Source organism: Entelurus aequoreus, linkage group LG10, assembly GCF_033978785.1.
Source record: "Entelurus aequoreus isolate RoL-2023_Sb linkage group LG10, RoL_Eaeq_v1.1, whole genome shotgun sequence".
Lineage (NCBI taxonomy): Eukaryota > Metazoa > Chordata > Actinopteri > Syngnathiformes > Syngnathidae > Entelurus > Entelurus aequoreus.
Genome location: NC_084740.1, coordinates 23,838,307 through 23,856,556, shown reverse-complemented (window position 1 = coordinate 23,856,556; position 18,250 = coordinate 23,838,307). Strand labels below are relative to the sequence as shown.

General features: G+C 40.3%; 1 protein-coding gene across 1 annotated transcript in view; it reads left to right on the top strand.

Annotated features, from left to right (window-relative positions):
• The first annotated feature begins 827 nt into the window (after window positions 1–827).
• LOC133658382 (cell adhesion molecule DSCAM-like) overlaps window positions 828–18,250 on the top strand; it is a 302,795-nt gene continuing 285,372 nt past the window's right edge. The window contains 2 exon segments of the mRNA XM_062060368.1: window positions 828–1,269; window positions 1,367–1,528. Coding sequence (XP_061916352.1) covers window positions 1,486–1,528 — 43 coding nt within the window. The 5' untranslated portion in view covers window positions 828–1,269; window positions 1,367–1,485.

Genomic DNA, 18,250 nt, shown 5'->3' with positions numbered 1-18,250 from the left:
CCGCCCCCACCCCCTCTCCCACCGGTCCGTGGACAAATTTTCAAGCGTTGACCGGTCCGCAGCTACAAAAAGGTTGGGGACCACTGCTATAATGCATACATTGGATAACTGTTTCAGATGTCTATGTTTTTCTATCTGTCCCTATTTCAAATAAACCTCTATAAAAAAATAAAAATAAAAATTGCTCTGTTTATTGCAGTTCTGAGTGTTGCTGGATCGGGTTTGGTTTTGGAATTGGATTGCAGTGTTATGGTTTTGCTGTGTATTGTTTTGTTGGATTGATTAATTAAAAAAAAAAAAAAAAAAAAAAAAAATTTAAAAAGGAAAAATAAATAAATACATTTAAAAAAAAAATCGATTTATAAAAAATTAGAATCGATTCTGAATCGCACAAGGTGAGAATCGCGATTCGAATTCGAATCGATTTTTTCCCCACACTCCTACTATTATGCAGTAACTTCTTCTAAATGAGTTTACAGAAATTCCCATCCATCCATCCATTTCCTACCGCTTGTCCCTTTGTTCTGGAGCCTTGTTGGAAAAAAAAAAAGTTAGTATGACGACACATTACTAATTGCATTCATTAGTTTTTTTTTTGCATGCCAGTAAAAATGCCGAGCTTTGCAAGTCTCCATGGGGGCGCCTCGCCCTCCGGACAAGGCGGCTATGTGCGCCTCTGCTCCTTTAAGGCAAGGGAGGAATTAAAGCGTCTGCAGGGGCAGTGAGAAGAAGTAAGGGAGGGGGCGGGGGGGGGGGGGGGGGGGGGCTTTTATTCCACGCTGCCACGGTGGATGACAGAAGAGCCGAGCGGCAGCAGCGGGGAGAAGAAAGATGCGCTTGCTCGCCTCTTGCTGGACGCGCGGAGGCGAAGAAGAAGAAGGAGAAGAAGATGCTCTGACTTTGGACCACTTTCTTCTTCTTTTTTCCCCTCCAACATCCAATTAAGGCAGGTGTAGCATTGTCTTCTTTTTAAGGAGCTGTCGGACTCTGACTCAGCATCACACACACACACACACACACACACACACACACACACACACACACACACACACACACACACACACACACACACACACACACACACACACACACACACACACACACACACACACACACACACACACACACGCACACACACGCACGCACCTGGGCTTCACCACCCCTCCTCCTCCTCCAGCATCCTTTTTGAGAAGCAGCAAGGCGCGCAGCAGAGGAGAGTGTGCGCAGCTCTCCCCGAGACAATCAGCCTCCCTCTTTGATGCAACTAAAGTGAGGGCAACACACACACACACACTCACACACACCCCAAAAAGTAACCAGGAGAAGATTTAACAATTTTTTTTTTTTTTTTTTTTTTTTTGTGGAGGGGGTTGAGAGTCTTGGAGCGACAAATGTTGAACATCACCCAGAGAAGCCCACCAAGGCACCACCGGTGTGAGGAGAAAGAAGCATAGGGTGCAGGGGAGGGCTTGAACGGAGCAGGGCATGTGGATATTGGCTTTTACCTTGTTCCAGAGCATCTTGAATGGTAAGTTGCTTTTTCTTTATTATTATTATTAATATTATTATTATTATTCATGCATTTTTCATGAGGGAGGGGTGTGTGTGTGTGTGTGTGTGTGTGTGTGTGTGCATGCGTGGGGTCACCTGTGACCCACGTGAACATGATTTTGCACGGCTGGGGGTGAACTATATAGGAACCATAACATGCATTATTCATAACCCCTTCAAAATATCCAATTTGTTTTCTCTTTTATTGTGGTCGTTTGCATGGATATTGTGTATTTTATGTATTTATTTATTTATTTATCTAGCCTGTCAGAGGCCCTTAGTAATAGGTGACGTACTTGATATACATTTGAATGGCCACTCTCCTTCCTTAGTCACTCCAAATCACTATTGTTTTCGCAGTACAATTTCCTTATACAGTGTTCATATTTTAATGTTCACACCTGCATAGACGTCCTGCACAAAATTCTATTAGCAATGCGAAAAACTTTAAAATGCGTACCAAAAATGTACCAAAAAATGCATTTTCCCATGCAAATGGGAAGATCTCACGCTCTCGCCATTGAAATATATATATATATATATATTTTTTTTGGTGTCAATATTTGCATGAGCTATAGGGCACCCGTGCACACACATACACGTTTGTGTGGTGGATTTTCCTTTCCACCATCACTTGGAGAAAAGAGATGTTATATGGTATAAAGGAAGGGAGGATTATATGGCTGCTTGGGTGTGTGCGAAAAAGGCAGAAGGCAAAAGAAAAGAGGCAAATGTCTAACAGGGTCCACACAATCAAAATGGAGGGTCAAGGAAAAAGCTGAAAGCACAAATCTGGTACGTGAATATGCCGTAATGTGAGACGGTGTGTGCCTAAAATTGATTTTCCCTTCTTGCTGGGACGATAAATGAAGGCTTCGGAATGGATTTTGGTCCCGGCGTCGCCTCTCTTTTTTTTCTCTCCATTTATTGACACTGTCTAAAATGGTATCTCCCGCTACTGAAACTCATAAAAGAACAATGAGGAATCATCATTAATCAAAACGGGCGAGTCAAGGTTTTTATTGGGATGGTTCCTAAGCTGACTCAGGAACCAAGAGTGCGTTTTTTGCTGGGTTTTTTTTTTTTGGGGGATTTGTTGATAGCAGTCGCTGATTAGCTGCGAAACGAGGCGTTCAGTGGCCGACTGGATGAATGACCTTGTCGACAGGAGGCAGCACCGTGATTGGATTCCAGACAGTTCTTGTTGTTTCAGAGTTAGGGCCTATCACATCCTCGCTGGCCCTGTCTCTATGGTAACCTGCTCAACGGGTTCCCGAAAAGAGCCGCCGTAAGACGGGGTCTACGGAATAATTGTATTGTGGCGGTTGTGCGGCGAAGCAAGGTGGTTGTCGGTTGGCGTGCTCACAGTTGTTTACCACTTTCTGCACCGCATCACCGGGTCGTCGTTCAATACCACGCTCTTTTAAAATGGCAGCGCCTCTCACCTTTTGTGTATGTGGAATGGTTTTCTTAGACTGACAGGGGTATTTTTTTAAAAACTGATACGTTCAACTTTTTCAAATCGATTTTTTTCCAGGATATTATATTTTGTCTTGGGAAAATCCTGCAGATGCCCAGTCTTAGGCTAACTCCCAAGTGCAATTATTCTAAAAATCTACGTCCACGTACATTACCATGAATTTTCGTAACGTTATTGTAGAGAATGAAGTCCATTCACGACTCACATCATTGATCGCAGTGTTAAATTAGAACACACACAAAGAGTTTAACGGCAATGTCAAATGAAAAGCAAGTATCCCCAGTTTTTCTTGTCTTTATAATTAGTGGAAAACCCTAGCAAAGGTTGGATATACAGTACATGCTACGCAAGTGACAGAGTAAATGCAACAGCAAGTATCTCCAATTGTGAGTTTTAGACTTAGACTTAGACTTAGACTTAGACTTCCTTTTTATTGTCATTCAAATTTGAACTTTACAGTGCAGATAAGAATGAAATTTTGTTGCATTAGCTCATGGTAGTGCAGGATAAAAGAGCAATACGGTGCAGATATAAATAAATAGATTACTGTACAGATAAATATATTGCACTTTTGCATATGCACCCACGTTTATGGATGTATGTTATATTGTCTTTATATTCCAGCGAGTTAATCCATTTTTGGGGGGGAATTGAGGGCATTATTATGAAGCGTTCAAGAGTCTTATGGCCTGAGGGAAGAAGCTGTTACAGAACCTGGAGGTTCTGCTTCGGAGGCTGCGGAACCTCTTTCTAGAGTCCAGCAGTGAAAACAGTCCTTGGTGGGGGTGGGAGGAGTTTTTTGTGATCAAACACCAACTGACAAAAGTTGGACATCGATACTCTTCATGTGACAGTCAGTGCAATGCAGTGTCCAATGAAAAACAAGTATCTCCAAATGTTAGTTTTTTTTTGTTTGTTTTTATGATAAAACAGACAATAATCACAAAAGTTGGACAACGATGATCTTCAAGTGACAGTCAGTGCAATCCAGTGGCCAATGAAAAAAAGTATCTCCAAATGTTAAGATTTGTGTTGTTTTTATGATAAACTAAACAAAAATGACAAAAGTTGGACATAGCTGATCTTCAAGTGACAGACACACTGCAATGCAGTGTCCAATGAAAAACAAGTATCTCCAAATATTAGTTTTTTTGTTGTTTTTATGACAAAAAAAGACAAAAACTGACAAAAGTTGGACATCGATACTCTTCATGTGACAGTCAGTGCAATGCAGTGTCCAATGAAAAACAAGTATCTCCAAATGTTAGGTTTTTTTGTTGTTTTTATGATAAAACAGACACAAATGACAAAAGTTGGACATCGATGATCTTCAAGTGACAGACACACTGCAATGCAGTGGCCAATGAAAACAAGTATCTCCAAATGTTAGTTTTTTTTGTTGTTTTTATGACAAAAAAAGACAAAAACTGACAAAAGTTGGACATATGTGCTCTTCCTGTGACAGTCACAGAGTGATGCGGTGTCCAATGAAAAAAAAGTATCTCTAAATGTTTTTTTTTTTGTTTGTTTTTACGATAAAACAAACAAAACTGACAAACGTTGGACATAGGTACTTTTCAAGTGACGGTCAGTGCAATGCAGTGGCCAATGAAAAAAAGTATCTCCAAATGTTAGTTTTTTGGTTTTTTTTAATGATAAACTAAACAAAAATTACAAAAGTTGGACATAGATGATCTTCAAGTGGCAGACACAGAGTGATGCGGTGTCTAATGAAAAACAAAGTATTTCCAAATATGAGGTTTTTTGTTGTTGTTTTTATGATAAAACAGACACAACTGACAACATTTGGACATAGATACTCTTCAAGTGACAGTCAGTGCAATGCATTCTCCAATGAAAAACACGTATGTCCAAATGTTACTTTTTTGTTGTTTTTACGATAAAACAACCAAAAATGAAAAAAATTGGACATATGTGCTCTTCATATGATAAAACAGACACAAATGACAACAGTTGGACATAGATGATCTTTAGTCAGTGCAATGCAGTGTCTGATGAAAAACAAGTATCTCCAAATGTTAGTTTCTTTTGTTGTTTTTATGATAAAACAGACAAAAATGACAAAAGTTGGACATAGATTATCTTCAAGTGACAGTCAGACTGCAATGCAGTGTCCAATGAAAAACAAGTATCTCCAAATGTGACTTTTTTTAGTTGTTTTTACGATAAAACAAACAAAACTGACAAAAGTTGGACATAGGTACTTTTCAAGTGACATTCTGCAGTGGCCAATGAAAACAAATATCTCCAAATGTTAGGATTTTTGTTGTTTTTATCATAAACTAAACAAAAATGACAAAAGTTGGACATAGATGATCTTCAAGTGACAGTCAGTGCACTGTAGTGTCCAATGAAAAACAAGTGTCTGAAAATTTTACTTTTTTTTGTTGTTTTTCAATTTGTTTTCTTTTCATGAAAATATTATTTTTTTTATGATAAAAAAAACTAAACTGACCAAAGTTGAAATGCAGTGCAAGTACCTCCAAATGATATGATTGTTGTCCTATTTTCACCTAAAGCAGAAAAATAATCACAAGTTTGTTTGTTTTCATTCAAATATTTGTTTATTTTTGTAGTAAAAACAAACACTTACAATCCAATGCAAGGTTCTCCAAATGTTAGGGTTTTTGTTATTTTTTTTCCACCTAAAACCAGAACACTTAATCCAAAACTTTTGTTGTTGTTGTTTTTATGATTAAAAAAACAAAGCCTGACAAAAGTTGGAATAAAATGCAGGCATCTTCAAATATTGCTGTAAAATTTGTGTCATGTTTGTCACCTAAAACAGAAAACTAAATCAAAGTTTTTTTCTTTATATTCAAATGTTCGTGTGTTTTATGCTAAAAAAAAGAAAAACTCACAAAAGTACTTTTTTTTTTAACGTGATAGTCACAACCCAATACAATGCTCAATGAAAAGCATGAACTGTATATTCAAATGACAGTGTTTTTTGTTTTTTTTCACCTAAAAGCAGAAATCTTAATCAAATATTGTTTTTCTGAAGAATTGAAATCCAACAAATGTTGGACATACAGGCTTTTCAAGTGGCAGTGACAAACCAAACTGATGTCCAATTTAAAGCATCTACTGTGTCTCTGAATGTGTTCTTGTTTTGTTTTTATTAATAAACAAAAACTGACAAAAGTTGGACATGAATTACTTTAGTCATTTTTGGGGACTAAACCTGAAACACAAAATGTACGGCATGCTGCATATCCACATTTTGTAAGTTGTTTTTATTTCATCCCAATATTTTTCATAGATTTTATGGCTACAGTAAATACAATAACTCACAATGGAGATATATGTGATAAGCATACTACTCCAATCGTAATATATATATATATATATATATATATATATATATATATATATATATATATATATATATATATATATATATATATATATATATATATATATATATATATATATATATATATATATATATATATATATATATGTATAATCATAATATTTAGACATACATTATTTTCAAATATATATCAAAATATTTAGAGAAAATGCTTTTTATTGGACATTTTTTAATTGAAAAAAAAAATAAATTTCACAATATTTAGAGAAAATGCTTTTCATTGGACATTTTTTAAGTGAAAAAAATAGATACATACAGTATATCACAATATTTAGAGAAAAATGCTTTTCATTTGACATTTTTAAATTAAAATATTCAAATATATATATATATATATATATATATATATATATATATATATATATATATATATATATATATATATATATATATATATATATATATATATATATATATATAATCATAATATTTAGAGAGAAACAATTTTAAAATATTTATCTCAATATTTAGAGAAAAATGATTTTCATTTGAAAATTTAAAAAAAAAAAAATAAAAAAAAAATATAATCATATTTAAAGCATTTTTTTTAATGACAATATTTGAGAAAATGCTTTTTATTGGACATTTTTAATTGAAAAAAATATGTACATATATCACAATATTTAGAGATTTTTTTTCATTGGACATTTTTTTAATAAAAAAATATATATACATATGTATGTGTGTATGTATGTATGTGTATATATATATATATATATATATATATATATATATATATATATATATATATATATATATATATATATATATATATATATATATATATATATACACATTTATTTTTATTTTTATTTTTATTTTTTTATGTCAAATGAAAAGCATTTTTATCTAAAAATTTAGATATATAATTTAAAATAATTTCTCTCTAAATATTATGATATTTGATGATCACAATATTTAGATATTTTTTTTCCATATGTATGTATATATATATACATATATATATATATATATATATATATATATATATATATATATATATATATATATATATATATATATATATATATATATATATATATACATATATATATATATATATACATATATATACATAATCATAATATTTAGAGAGAAATGATTTTCAAATATATATCACAGTATTTAGAGAAAATGATCTTCATTGGACATTTTTTAACTGAAAAAAAATCTATATTACAATATTTAGAGAACAATATTTTCATTGGACATTTTTAATAGAAAAAAATACATGTCTATATATATCACAATATTTAGAGAAAATGCTTTTCATTGGACAGTGACCATGTAAAAACAATCTTACACAAAATAAATGGTGACATTATTTAAAGGGGGCAAGCTCAGTTTCAATACGGTATAGCGTATGCTAGTGTTGATATTTTATGGATTTGTCATTCCAGGTAATCAAACGTCAGCACGAAGGCCTTGTCTTTGTCTTAAAAGTAGCAAATATGCACGTTTATCGCAGTTTAAGGCGTTGCGCGTCTCCTCACGGTGCGATACAGTCATCAGTAGACTACATGATAGGAACCAGCAGATATTTCCCTGAGAGCTGCCTCAAGGCAAAACAGTACTAAACTAAAACGGTCTATTCAGATTCCCATTGCAAAGAGCAGCAGTGATGAAATGAGTCATAAGCACGCAAACATAACCCCATGCTTAATGTGTTCGATAAGGTAACAGTCAGGGGGATCATGCCATTTTATCTCAATTAACGCTGACATTTACCCAACTATAAGGAAGAGAGTGGAACAAATGAGCCATTTTTTTCATGATATGAAACACTGGCTGGGAGTGGATGGATGAGACTTGGGCCAAGCACGGCCTTGGAGAATGATGAGAGTCCAATTAGACGGAGATGTTGCTACGGAGGACTGCAGTCGTAAAGTAATAAACTGTCCCACGCATTAGGAGTGTTTACTAGCAAATAATTGCCGGCTGATTGCAGCAACGATATCACACGGACTCTAATTAGGCGCTAGAACCGCACAGTCAAGTGATGGATCATCTTTTCCCTGATGTGAATATCTAATGGGCTGCTTTAGGTATTCCCAGCCACTTAACTCATTAGCTCACTTGTGTGTTTGAGGAGGGTTTGTTGGGACTCCAGCTACTAATGCTAGGTAATGGCCCGCGCGATCATAATTGATACCCCTACCGTACCAGCTGGATAATGAGGGCTACTCTACTGTACCTTTTGGAGCCCGGTCTAGCATTCCAATTAGGTGCAATCTTTTTTTGCCACTGCGCGCGCTTCACCCAGTGCAAAATCTAATTACCGATCGCACAGTGTCTGTCTGGATTCCCGCTATACGGGAGGTGTAATTGCACGAGCCGGCGTGTAAATGTCTCTTGCATTAAAATGTTAACGATATCATTTAGCATCTGCGTCTGGTCGGGGGTGGAGGGAGCGGGGAGGAGGCAGAAAAAGCCCCTCAGCAGCCAGATGTAGGTGTTTGATCAGGCGTGCAGACTGAGGTTGTAGTACATCTGGCGGGGGTTTCCTCTGCAGAAAAAAGATGCTTTTAATTCGCTCGACGCCCGTCAAAGTGACATGTCGTGTTCCTGTGCGGCGGCGGGAATCCGCTGTAAATGCACCTTTTTTTTTTTTTTTTTTTTTTTAATGTTCAAAAGCTGAGAAAGAAGATTCTTGTGCTAAAGTGCCAAGAGGGGTTGGTTTTCAAAAGTAGTGTGCATGCTGGGGTTTCCTTAGTTGAACTCAAAATGTGGAATGTAGAGTCACTTTTTCCACGTGCACATGGACGAAAAATGTATCAGTGGCCTAGCGGTTAGAGTGTCCGCCCTGAGATCGGTAGGTCGTGAATTCAAACCCCGGCCGAGTCGTACCAAAGACTATAAAAATGGGACCCATTTCCTCCCTGCTTGACACTCAGCATCAAGGGTTGGATTTGGGGGTTAAATCACCAAAAAGGTTTCCTGGGCGTGGTCACCGCTGCTGCTCACTGCTCCCCTCACCCCCCAGGGAGTGATCAAGGGTGCTGGGTCAAATGCAGAGGATAATTTCACCACACCTAGTGTGTGTGTGACAATCATTGGTACTTTAACTTTTTAACTTTATTTAATCTGATCGTCATTCGGATTAGAATGTTGCTGTGTACATGGAGCCTGAAATAAGTGATCTGATTATGACGTGCGTTTTCATGCATCGCACCTTAAATCGGAATACTTTACTTGGACATGCGCAGAACCTAACATAAACGGAGAGGCGTGTTATCATTTGTGCTACGGCGCCATCTTTTGGACGAGTTTGCTCACTGCGGGTGCTAAAGAAGCTGTAGACTTCCACTGTAAACAAACATGGGTTTGTGCATTTCTGCTTGTCCGACGTTATCACGGTATTTATCTATCATTTTTCTGTTCACTACTTTTGTTTTACCTCTCTTTTTTTAAAAATAAAATCAAATCAAATCAACTTTATTTTGTGCTTTTTATGTTGTGATTAAGTACGGGTTGCGGCGCGTCTTCATGTTTCAACATTGTGTGTACCGTATTTTTCGGACTATAAGTCACAGTTTTTTTCATAGTTTGGCCGGGGGTGCGACTTATGTGTGAAATTATTAACACATTACCGTAAAATATCAAATAATATTATTTAGCTCATTCACGTAAGAGACTAGACGTATAAGATTTAATCAGATTTAGTGATCAGGAGTGACAGATTGTTTGGTAAACGTATAGCATGTTCTATATGTTATAGTTATTTGAATGACTCTTACCATAATATGTTACGTTAACATACCAGGCACGTTCTCAGTTGGTTATTTATGCGTCATATAATGTACACTTTTTCAGCCTGTTGTTCACTATTCTTTATTTATTTTAAATTGCCTTTCAAATATACTCCAGTGCGACTTATATACCTTTTTCTCCTTCTTTATTATGCATTTTCGGCCAGTGCAACAGCGACTTATACTCCGAAAAATACGGTATGTGTTTGAGGCTAGCACAGATCTGGGCTATTATTTTGACTCGGGGGCCAAATTTAGAGAAAAAAATGTGTCTGGGGCCGGTATATCTATTTTTAGTAACACTAATACAAATCCTCACAATAATGTCTGATTGAATGCTAAAAACGTTATGACAGACCGCCTTAAACGGAATACAATTTTAAATTTTTTTACTGAATGAGACACCCAGAATGTACATGAAAATAAAGAATGTGGGATTTACAATATTAACTATGACCGATAAAACACTGAATATTGACAACATATGAACGTCACACCCCCTCTCGATCGACATATTTTACGATCAGGCGAAACGCAACAAAAATTTAACAAACACAGCGAAATATGAACGCGAAGGGTAAAAAATAAACCCACCTACAATCTGATATATCTGATATATCACTAAACTTTAAGATTAAAGATTAAAGATTAAAGTACCAATGATTGTCACACACACACTAGATGTGGTGAAATTTGTCCTCTGCATTTGACCCATCCCCTTGGGGAGCAGTGGGCAGCAGCGGCGCCGCGCCCGGGAATCATTTTGGTGATTTAACCCCCAACTCCAACCCTTGATGCTGAGTGCCAAGCAGGGAGGTAATGGGTCCCATTTTTATAGTCTTTGGTATAGAACTTTGTTGTAAAAATGTCCTTCCGCCTCTGTCCTTGACACCTGCATTTCAGGCTGGCTGCTATTTTCACACCTGCATGTGAAGTTCTAGTTTCCATGCTCTAGCTCTAATGTGACTGTCGATCATGCGCAGTGCGCCTCTCGTACACTAGGGGGCGACGGTGGTCATTTGAGCTTGTTAATCTATGTGGTAAATGTAAACACAGTAGAAGAAGAAATTGCTTTGAGCGCTAGTCACTTTCAAGCTCTGCATCTGATAGGTAAGTACAACTTTCCACTGCTATTTGGTGTTGTTGGTAATGTTTTAATGTGTTTAATTGACACTCGTGGTTATTATGAACATTAAAAACATACAAGAAGATCACTTTATCAGTCAACTGTTTTAGGAGGTTTCTGTTCACCTGTTCTCTCAAACAAATAGCTGAGATGGGCTGAGATAACGAGATAAATAGTGATTAATCACAAAAAAAGTCACTTCAAAATACGGGACTTTAGACAAAAACTGTTACCAATTTTTGAGCAAATAAATGAGTTGCATTCAACAATGATATTTCAAAAGTGTTTCTGTAGGGCATCCTGGCAATGAAATGACATTTTGTGTCCAAATATTGATCTCTTTTTTTGAGCTTATTTACATTATGCAAGCGAGTAATAACATGTGATTAATCGTGATCAATATAATTTCAAAAGTGTTATTAATCTGATTTTCTGACCATTTGACAACACTAATTTATACACTTATGTAAACTTTATGTATCCATAGTAAGGCAATTAAGAACATATGTTCATCTGCAATATTGACCTAGCAAAGAGGCAGCATTTACATGTTAGATATGTTGAAGTGTGATGATAATTGCTCATCCTTTTTTCATTTATGAAAACAAAAATTGCCACTATAAATCGCTCTCAAGAATTCACAAATGCTCTTAACGTGCAGAGGTAAATGTGTTGGAACATAAATGGATGTTTAAGATGGACAAACTTTTCAAACGTTAAAAAAACATGGAAAATATTTGCAAGATGTGGACGACACAGCGGACAACAAGAAAGCCTTTGGTGGTGTTTCTTTCTGTAATTACAATTAATTATTACTATTATTAGTTATAATGATTTAAAGTAGAATTTAACATTTGTTTATTGAGTTTTAAGGCATACAAGTTACAGGAATACAATCACATATCATCATAGGCATCCGTCCGTCAGTAGTGACGATGGGTTGCGCCTGGGGGAGTTCATTCTTTCTTGCAGCGGCGGCTGTGGCTGTACAGCCCGACTCTGGAGTGACAGTCTCTGGTGCAGTTGGCGCAGACGTATGGGGAGGGTTCTGACACAGGAGCAGGTCCCGCGTCGCGCAGTTTCCGCTTTTGTCTCCTCGCCTGCAACAAGGAGATGTGCTTCTCCTCGGCACGGCGGGTTCCTGTAGCAACAGTCTGCCTCCAAACGTCGCGGTCTTTTGCAGCTTCCTCCCAGTTGTTGTGGTCGATGCCTGCTTGTTTCATGTCACGTTTGCACACGTCCTTGAAACGAAGTCGGGGGCGACCAAGGGGTCTGGAGCCTGTTGACAGTTCGCCGTACAGGACAGCTCTGGGGAGCCGGCTGGGGTCCATCCTGTGGACATGGCCAAGCCATCTGAGGCGGCGTTGGCTGAGCATGGTGAACAGGCTGGTGGAGTGAGCACGGTCTAGGACTTCCATGTTGGGAACTTTGTCCTGCCATGAGATTCCCAGGATGCGGCGAAGACAGCGCAGGTGGAAGCTGTTTAGCTGTTTCTCATGTCTGGTGTAGGTGGTCCAGGCCTCGCTGCCATACATCAGTGTGCTAATGACGCAGGCTTGATAGACCTGGAGTTTAGTGCGCGTGGATAGCTGGTTGTTCGACCATACTCTTTTGGACAGCCTGGCCATCACTGAGGCGGCTTTCGCAAGACGGGTGGCACGTTCTGTGTCAAGTGACAAGTCACTGGAGATTGCGGATCCAAGGTATGTAAAGGTGTTGACACATTCCAGAGTCTGATTGTCGACGGAGATGGAGAGTGGAGTTTCAGCATCTTGGCCCATGACATTGGTCTTCTTTAGGCTGATGGTGAGACCAAACTCTTTACAGGCAGATGAAAGTCTGTCCATCAGCCTCTGGAGCCCGGACTCTGTGTGGGATGCTAGAGCTGCATCATCAGCAAAAAGCATTTCCCTCAGGAGGACATTGGTCACCTTGGTCTTGGAGCGCAAACGGGCAAGGTTGAAAAGTTTCCCATCAGCTCTCGTGTGTAGGGAGACACCTTCAGAACATGTGCCGAAAGCAGTAGACAGAACGACGGAGAAGAAAATTCCAAAGAGGGTTGGTGCAAGAACGCAGCCCTGTTTTACGCCGCTGCGGATTGGAAAGGCCTCTGATGTTCCTCCTTCCCAACAGACGGAACCCTGTGTGTTTTCGTGGAATGATCTTATGACGGCGAGGAGTTTTGGGGGGCAGCCGATCTTTGCAAGCATCTTGAAGAGAGCATCTCTGCTGACAAGGTCGAATGCTTTAGCGAGATCAACAAAGGCGAGATACAAGGGTCTCCTCTGTTCCCGGCATTTCTCCTGCAGCTGCAGAAGGGTGAAAATCATGTCCACTGTGGATCTTGCTGCCCTAAAGCCACATTGTGACTCAGGGTAGACACGTTCTGCAAGGAGGTGGAGTCTAGCAAGGGCGACACGAGCGAAGACTTTCCCCACGATGTTAAGCAGGGAGATGCCGCGGTAATTATTACAGTCACTACGGTCTCCCTTGTTCTTGTACAGTGTGACAATCTTGGAGTCACGCAGATCATGGGGGACGGCTCCATCCTTCCAACAGAGGCAGAGGAGATCATGAAGGTGCGGCAGTAAGGAAGGTTTCCCAAGCTTTATGACATCAGGTGTTATCCCGTCAGCACCTGGGGCCTTGCCGCATGTGAGGTTGTCAATAGCTTTGCTGAGCTCTTCCTGCGTGGGTTCCTTGTCAAGCTCCTTCATAACAGGCAGGTTTGCAACTCCACTCAGACCCTCCTCTGACACAATGCTCTCAGTGGCATATAACTCTGTGTAGTGTTCAGCCCATCTTCCCATCTGCTTGTTGCGGTCAGTGATGACTTCACCAGACTTGGCTTTCAGTGGTGCGGTTTTCTTGATGGACGGGCCGGTTGCTTGCTTTATCCCCTCATACATGCCCCTGATATCTCCCGTGTCCGAGGCCCTTTGTATGTTTGAGGAGAGCTCGAGCCAGTAGTTGTTGGCACAGCTACGTGCCGTTCGCTGGGCTTCGCTCTTGGCCTTTCTCAAGGCGTCAAGGTTCCTCTGTGAGGGGTTTCCCTTGTGCCTGAGGAAAGCGGTACGCTTTGCCTCTATAACTGGCTCCATCACTGCAGCACTAGCCTCAAACCAGTCTGCATTTCTTTTCGTTCTCTTCCCATATGTTGCAATGGCTTGGTCGTAGATGGTATCACGCAAGCATTTCCATTTGTCCACAGCACTTTGCCTGATTGATGGTCCACAGAGTGCTTGGTCAAGGGAGGTGAGGAAGCGTTGTGTGACAGCCAGGTTGGTATAACGACTGGCATTGATACGTGGACGGGCCTTCTGCTTGGTGTAATAGATCTGTTTTGGTCGAAGCTTGACCTTGCTGAGGACTAGTGAATGGTCCGTGTCGCAGTCAGCACTGTGAAACGTCCTTGTGAGAAGCACGCTGTTAAGGGCCTCTCGCCTCGTGATGATGAGGTCGAGCTGGTGCCAATGTTTAGATCTGGGGTGTCTCCAGGATACCCGGTGCAGAGGCTTAGTCTGGAAGAAGGTGTTCGTGATGCAGAGCTTGCGGTAGCAGCACAGCTCTAGCAGACGTTGTCCATTTTCGTTCATGCTCCCCACTCCAAAATGACCAAGGCAGTCTGGCCAGGATTTGTGGTCAGCACCTACCCTGGCATTGAAGTCTCCCAGAAGGAGCAGATGCTCATTTTTCGGGATGGTGTTGACAGCCGCGTCGAGCTCCTCATAGAACTTGTCTTTTGACTCTGGTGGTGAGCAGAGGGTCGGGGCATAAGCACACAACAGGTTTGCTGGTCCGCTGCTGGTAGAAAGGCGGATTACAAGGATCCGCTCAGAGCCTTCTGTCGGTGGGTCCATCATGGGAAGCAGAGTGTTTTTCACTGCAAATCCCACACCATATTCCCGGGATTCCTCTGCACTCTTTCCCTGCCAGAAGAAAGTATAGTGTTTTTCCTTCAGAGAGCCAAAGCCAGCAAGGCGTGTCTCTTGGAGCGCAACAATGTCGACATTAAGTCGGTGGAGCTCACGGTCAATGATAGCGGTCTTGCGCGAGTCGCCAATGAGATCAAGGCTGTCCAAGAGCCCTGTGCGCATTGTTCTGACATTCCAGCTTGATACTCGAAGAGCTGGTATCTTCGTTTTCTTTCTCTCAGTTTTCGCTTTTTTCTGATCATCTTTGGTGCAATTGTTGACGTTTGCTAGCCGTGCTTTACCCTATTCCCCGCCAGGATGATGCCGGCTCTGGCGGGTTGACACCTAATTGACCGGGGGCTGCCCGGCTTGAGGCGGGCGGTGGCTAATCATTAGTCAATGATTCCTCCCACCGTCGAAGCTGGCGCCAAACGGGTGGAACTTAAGACTGCCAGCTTCCGTGTTGTTTCCTCCCTTTAGAGGGGAGGCTGGAGTGACCTCTCCGTGGCGCAAGTCTGGGCAGAAAATATGGAGATCTTGGGTTGCCCAGACATGAAGATCCCCCTCTCGGCCGTGACGATGTGGCCCAGAGGAAAGCAATGCAATACATCTGGCATCGACTTGGCTGCAGGAGCTGCCGGCAGGGGGTCAGCAATGACACCCATCCGCCTCAGGGGCTCCACTCCTGATTTTCTGTCTGGGTTTACTCCCATAGCCTTTCCTTCTCCCAAAGGTACCACAAGGCAGCGGGTGAGGGGTCAGGGGGGATGACGACTATTTGACCCATAGATGGGGCAGTGGTTGGCGGATGCCAGGGCGTGTCCACGCACCGGTGGGCCTGCACACCTCACCTCTAGGGCCCACTGCTGCTCCGAGATCCCCTACAGTTTAGCCTGAGACCGCGAGGTCCCAGTTACCGTGTGTGGCCGCGAGGAGGCACTGTAGGAGTCTTGGTGGTGGAGAGGCTGTGTACCAGCAGGAGGAGACTTACGCACTCTGCTCCTCTTTTCACCCACCCAGGGGATAGCTGGCGGCGATAGCTGTAAGCAGAGAGTAGCAAGCAGGGGCAGCATGCAGCATGCACTAACTACAAGCACTTCTGCCACAAATCTAACGCACTGACGCATCACACACACCCTGTGCGCGAGCACTCACACACTATCACATATCAAATGTTCCCTTATTTCCCTCAAAACAAGACCCCCCAAAATAATACAATAAATAAATAAAAGTAAAATGAAAATAAAATAAAAATAAAACAAATACATAAGTCAATAAGTCTAGGTAAATATTGACATAAAGCCACAGATAACTGTGTTAAGGGCAAATATATACAACAAAAAAGGGAATGTACGTGGCATTTTAGTCGGGGTAATGGTGCAGTAATTTGACAATGAGCTCTGAGCGAGTGCTTTGACTCCCACCTAGTGTCTACTTCTTATGTGGTAGAAAACGCGCAAAACATCAATACATTATTTGTTTTCCAATTTTTTTTAAACCCTGTGCTTTTTGAGGTTACGGTTATGATGAACACATAAAACATTGATTTAAAAAAAAAAATCATAAAATTACAAGTTGGTTCAATATTATTGAAAAAAATAAGTCTCAAAACGTCGCAAATTTTTGAAAATGCTGCTGCAAATTGAGGCGTTTTAGGCTGCAACAATCACAAAATAGCGCGCAAAATCACCTTTAACAGGTTTTGATTGATTGATTGAAACTTTTATTAGTAGATTGCACTAAGGCTGAAACGACGCGTCGACGTAGTCGACGTCATCGGTTACGTAAATACGTCGACGCCGTTTTTGTGCGTCGATGCGTCGCATATTTACGTCACACTACCGTCATGGCGGACCGCAAAGCAGACGATCAAAGCAGACGATGCGAGCGGTGCGAGCGAGGGGGAAAAGCATGCCAAAAGTGGTCAAAAGTGTGGGAGTATTTCAATAAACGGCCTAATAATGTTGTTGTATGCACACTGTGTCGAGCGGAAATGGCCTATCATAGCAGCACAACGGCTATGAACGAACATTTGAAAAGAAAACCATCAACTAGTCAATCGTCCGCGCGAGCATACGTTGTCATCATTACACAAAAACATGAATGTGTCATTTGTATCTGCTAGGGGTGTAACGGTACGTGTTTTGTATTGAACCGTTTCGGTACGGGGCTTTCGGTTCGGCACTGGGGTGTACCGAACGAGTTTCCAAGCTAAAGCTAACTTTAGCTGCTAAAGTCTTAACAAGCTGCTTCGCTCCTCTGCCTCTGTCTCAGTACGCAGCATTGTCCCACCCACACAACCATCTGATTGGTACACACGCAGCATTATCAGCCAATCAGCAGTGTGTATTCAGAGCGCATGTAGTCAGCGCTTCAGCGTGGAGCAGATAGGTGTTTAGCAGGTGAGCATCAGGCAGCGGACTCTCCCCAAATGATAATAAACACCTCCCAGTCAACTACTAGTAACATCACTATGAGCCCGTTGACCTTCTAGAAATATAAACTGCAGCTCAGCTCACTCGCAGTCCTGGCTTGAGGTGAAGGCTAATTACCTCTCAGTTCCAGCCACATCGACCCCTTCTGAGCGCCTATTTTCAGCTGCTGGGAATATTGTAAACAAGAAAAGAACCAAACATGTACACATGCTAACCTTTCTTCATTACAACTGTTAGTCACTCACTGGAATGAGTAGAATTGGTTATTGTGTACTGTGTTGGACTGGATGTTTATTTTGCACATTTTAAAAGCAATACGTAATGTTTACAGTGCTCCAGAATATTTAGATTGGCACTTTTTTGTATTGGATGTTTATCTTTATTTTTGCACATTTTAGCAAATAAGCAATACTTTCACTTTTGTTGAAATGTTTACACTGTTGTTACAGAATATTTTGTTTTGCACTTTTTTGTATTGGATGTTTATCTTTATTTTTGCACATTTTAAAGCAAAATAAGCAATACTTTTACTTTTGAAATGCTTATACTATTGCAGAATATTAAGATATGCACAGGATGTTGACTTTTATATTTGCAC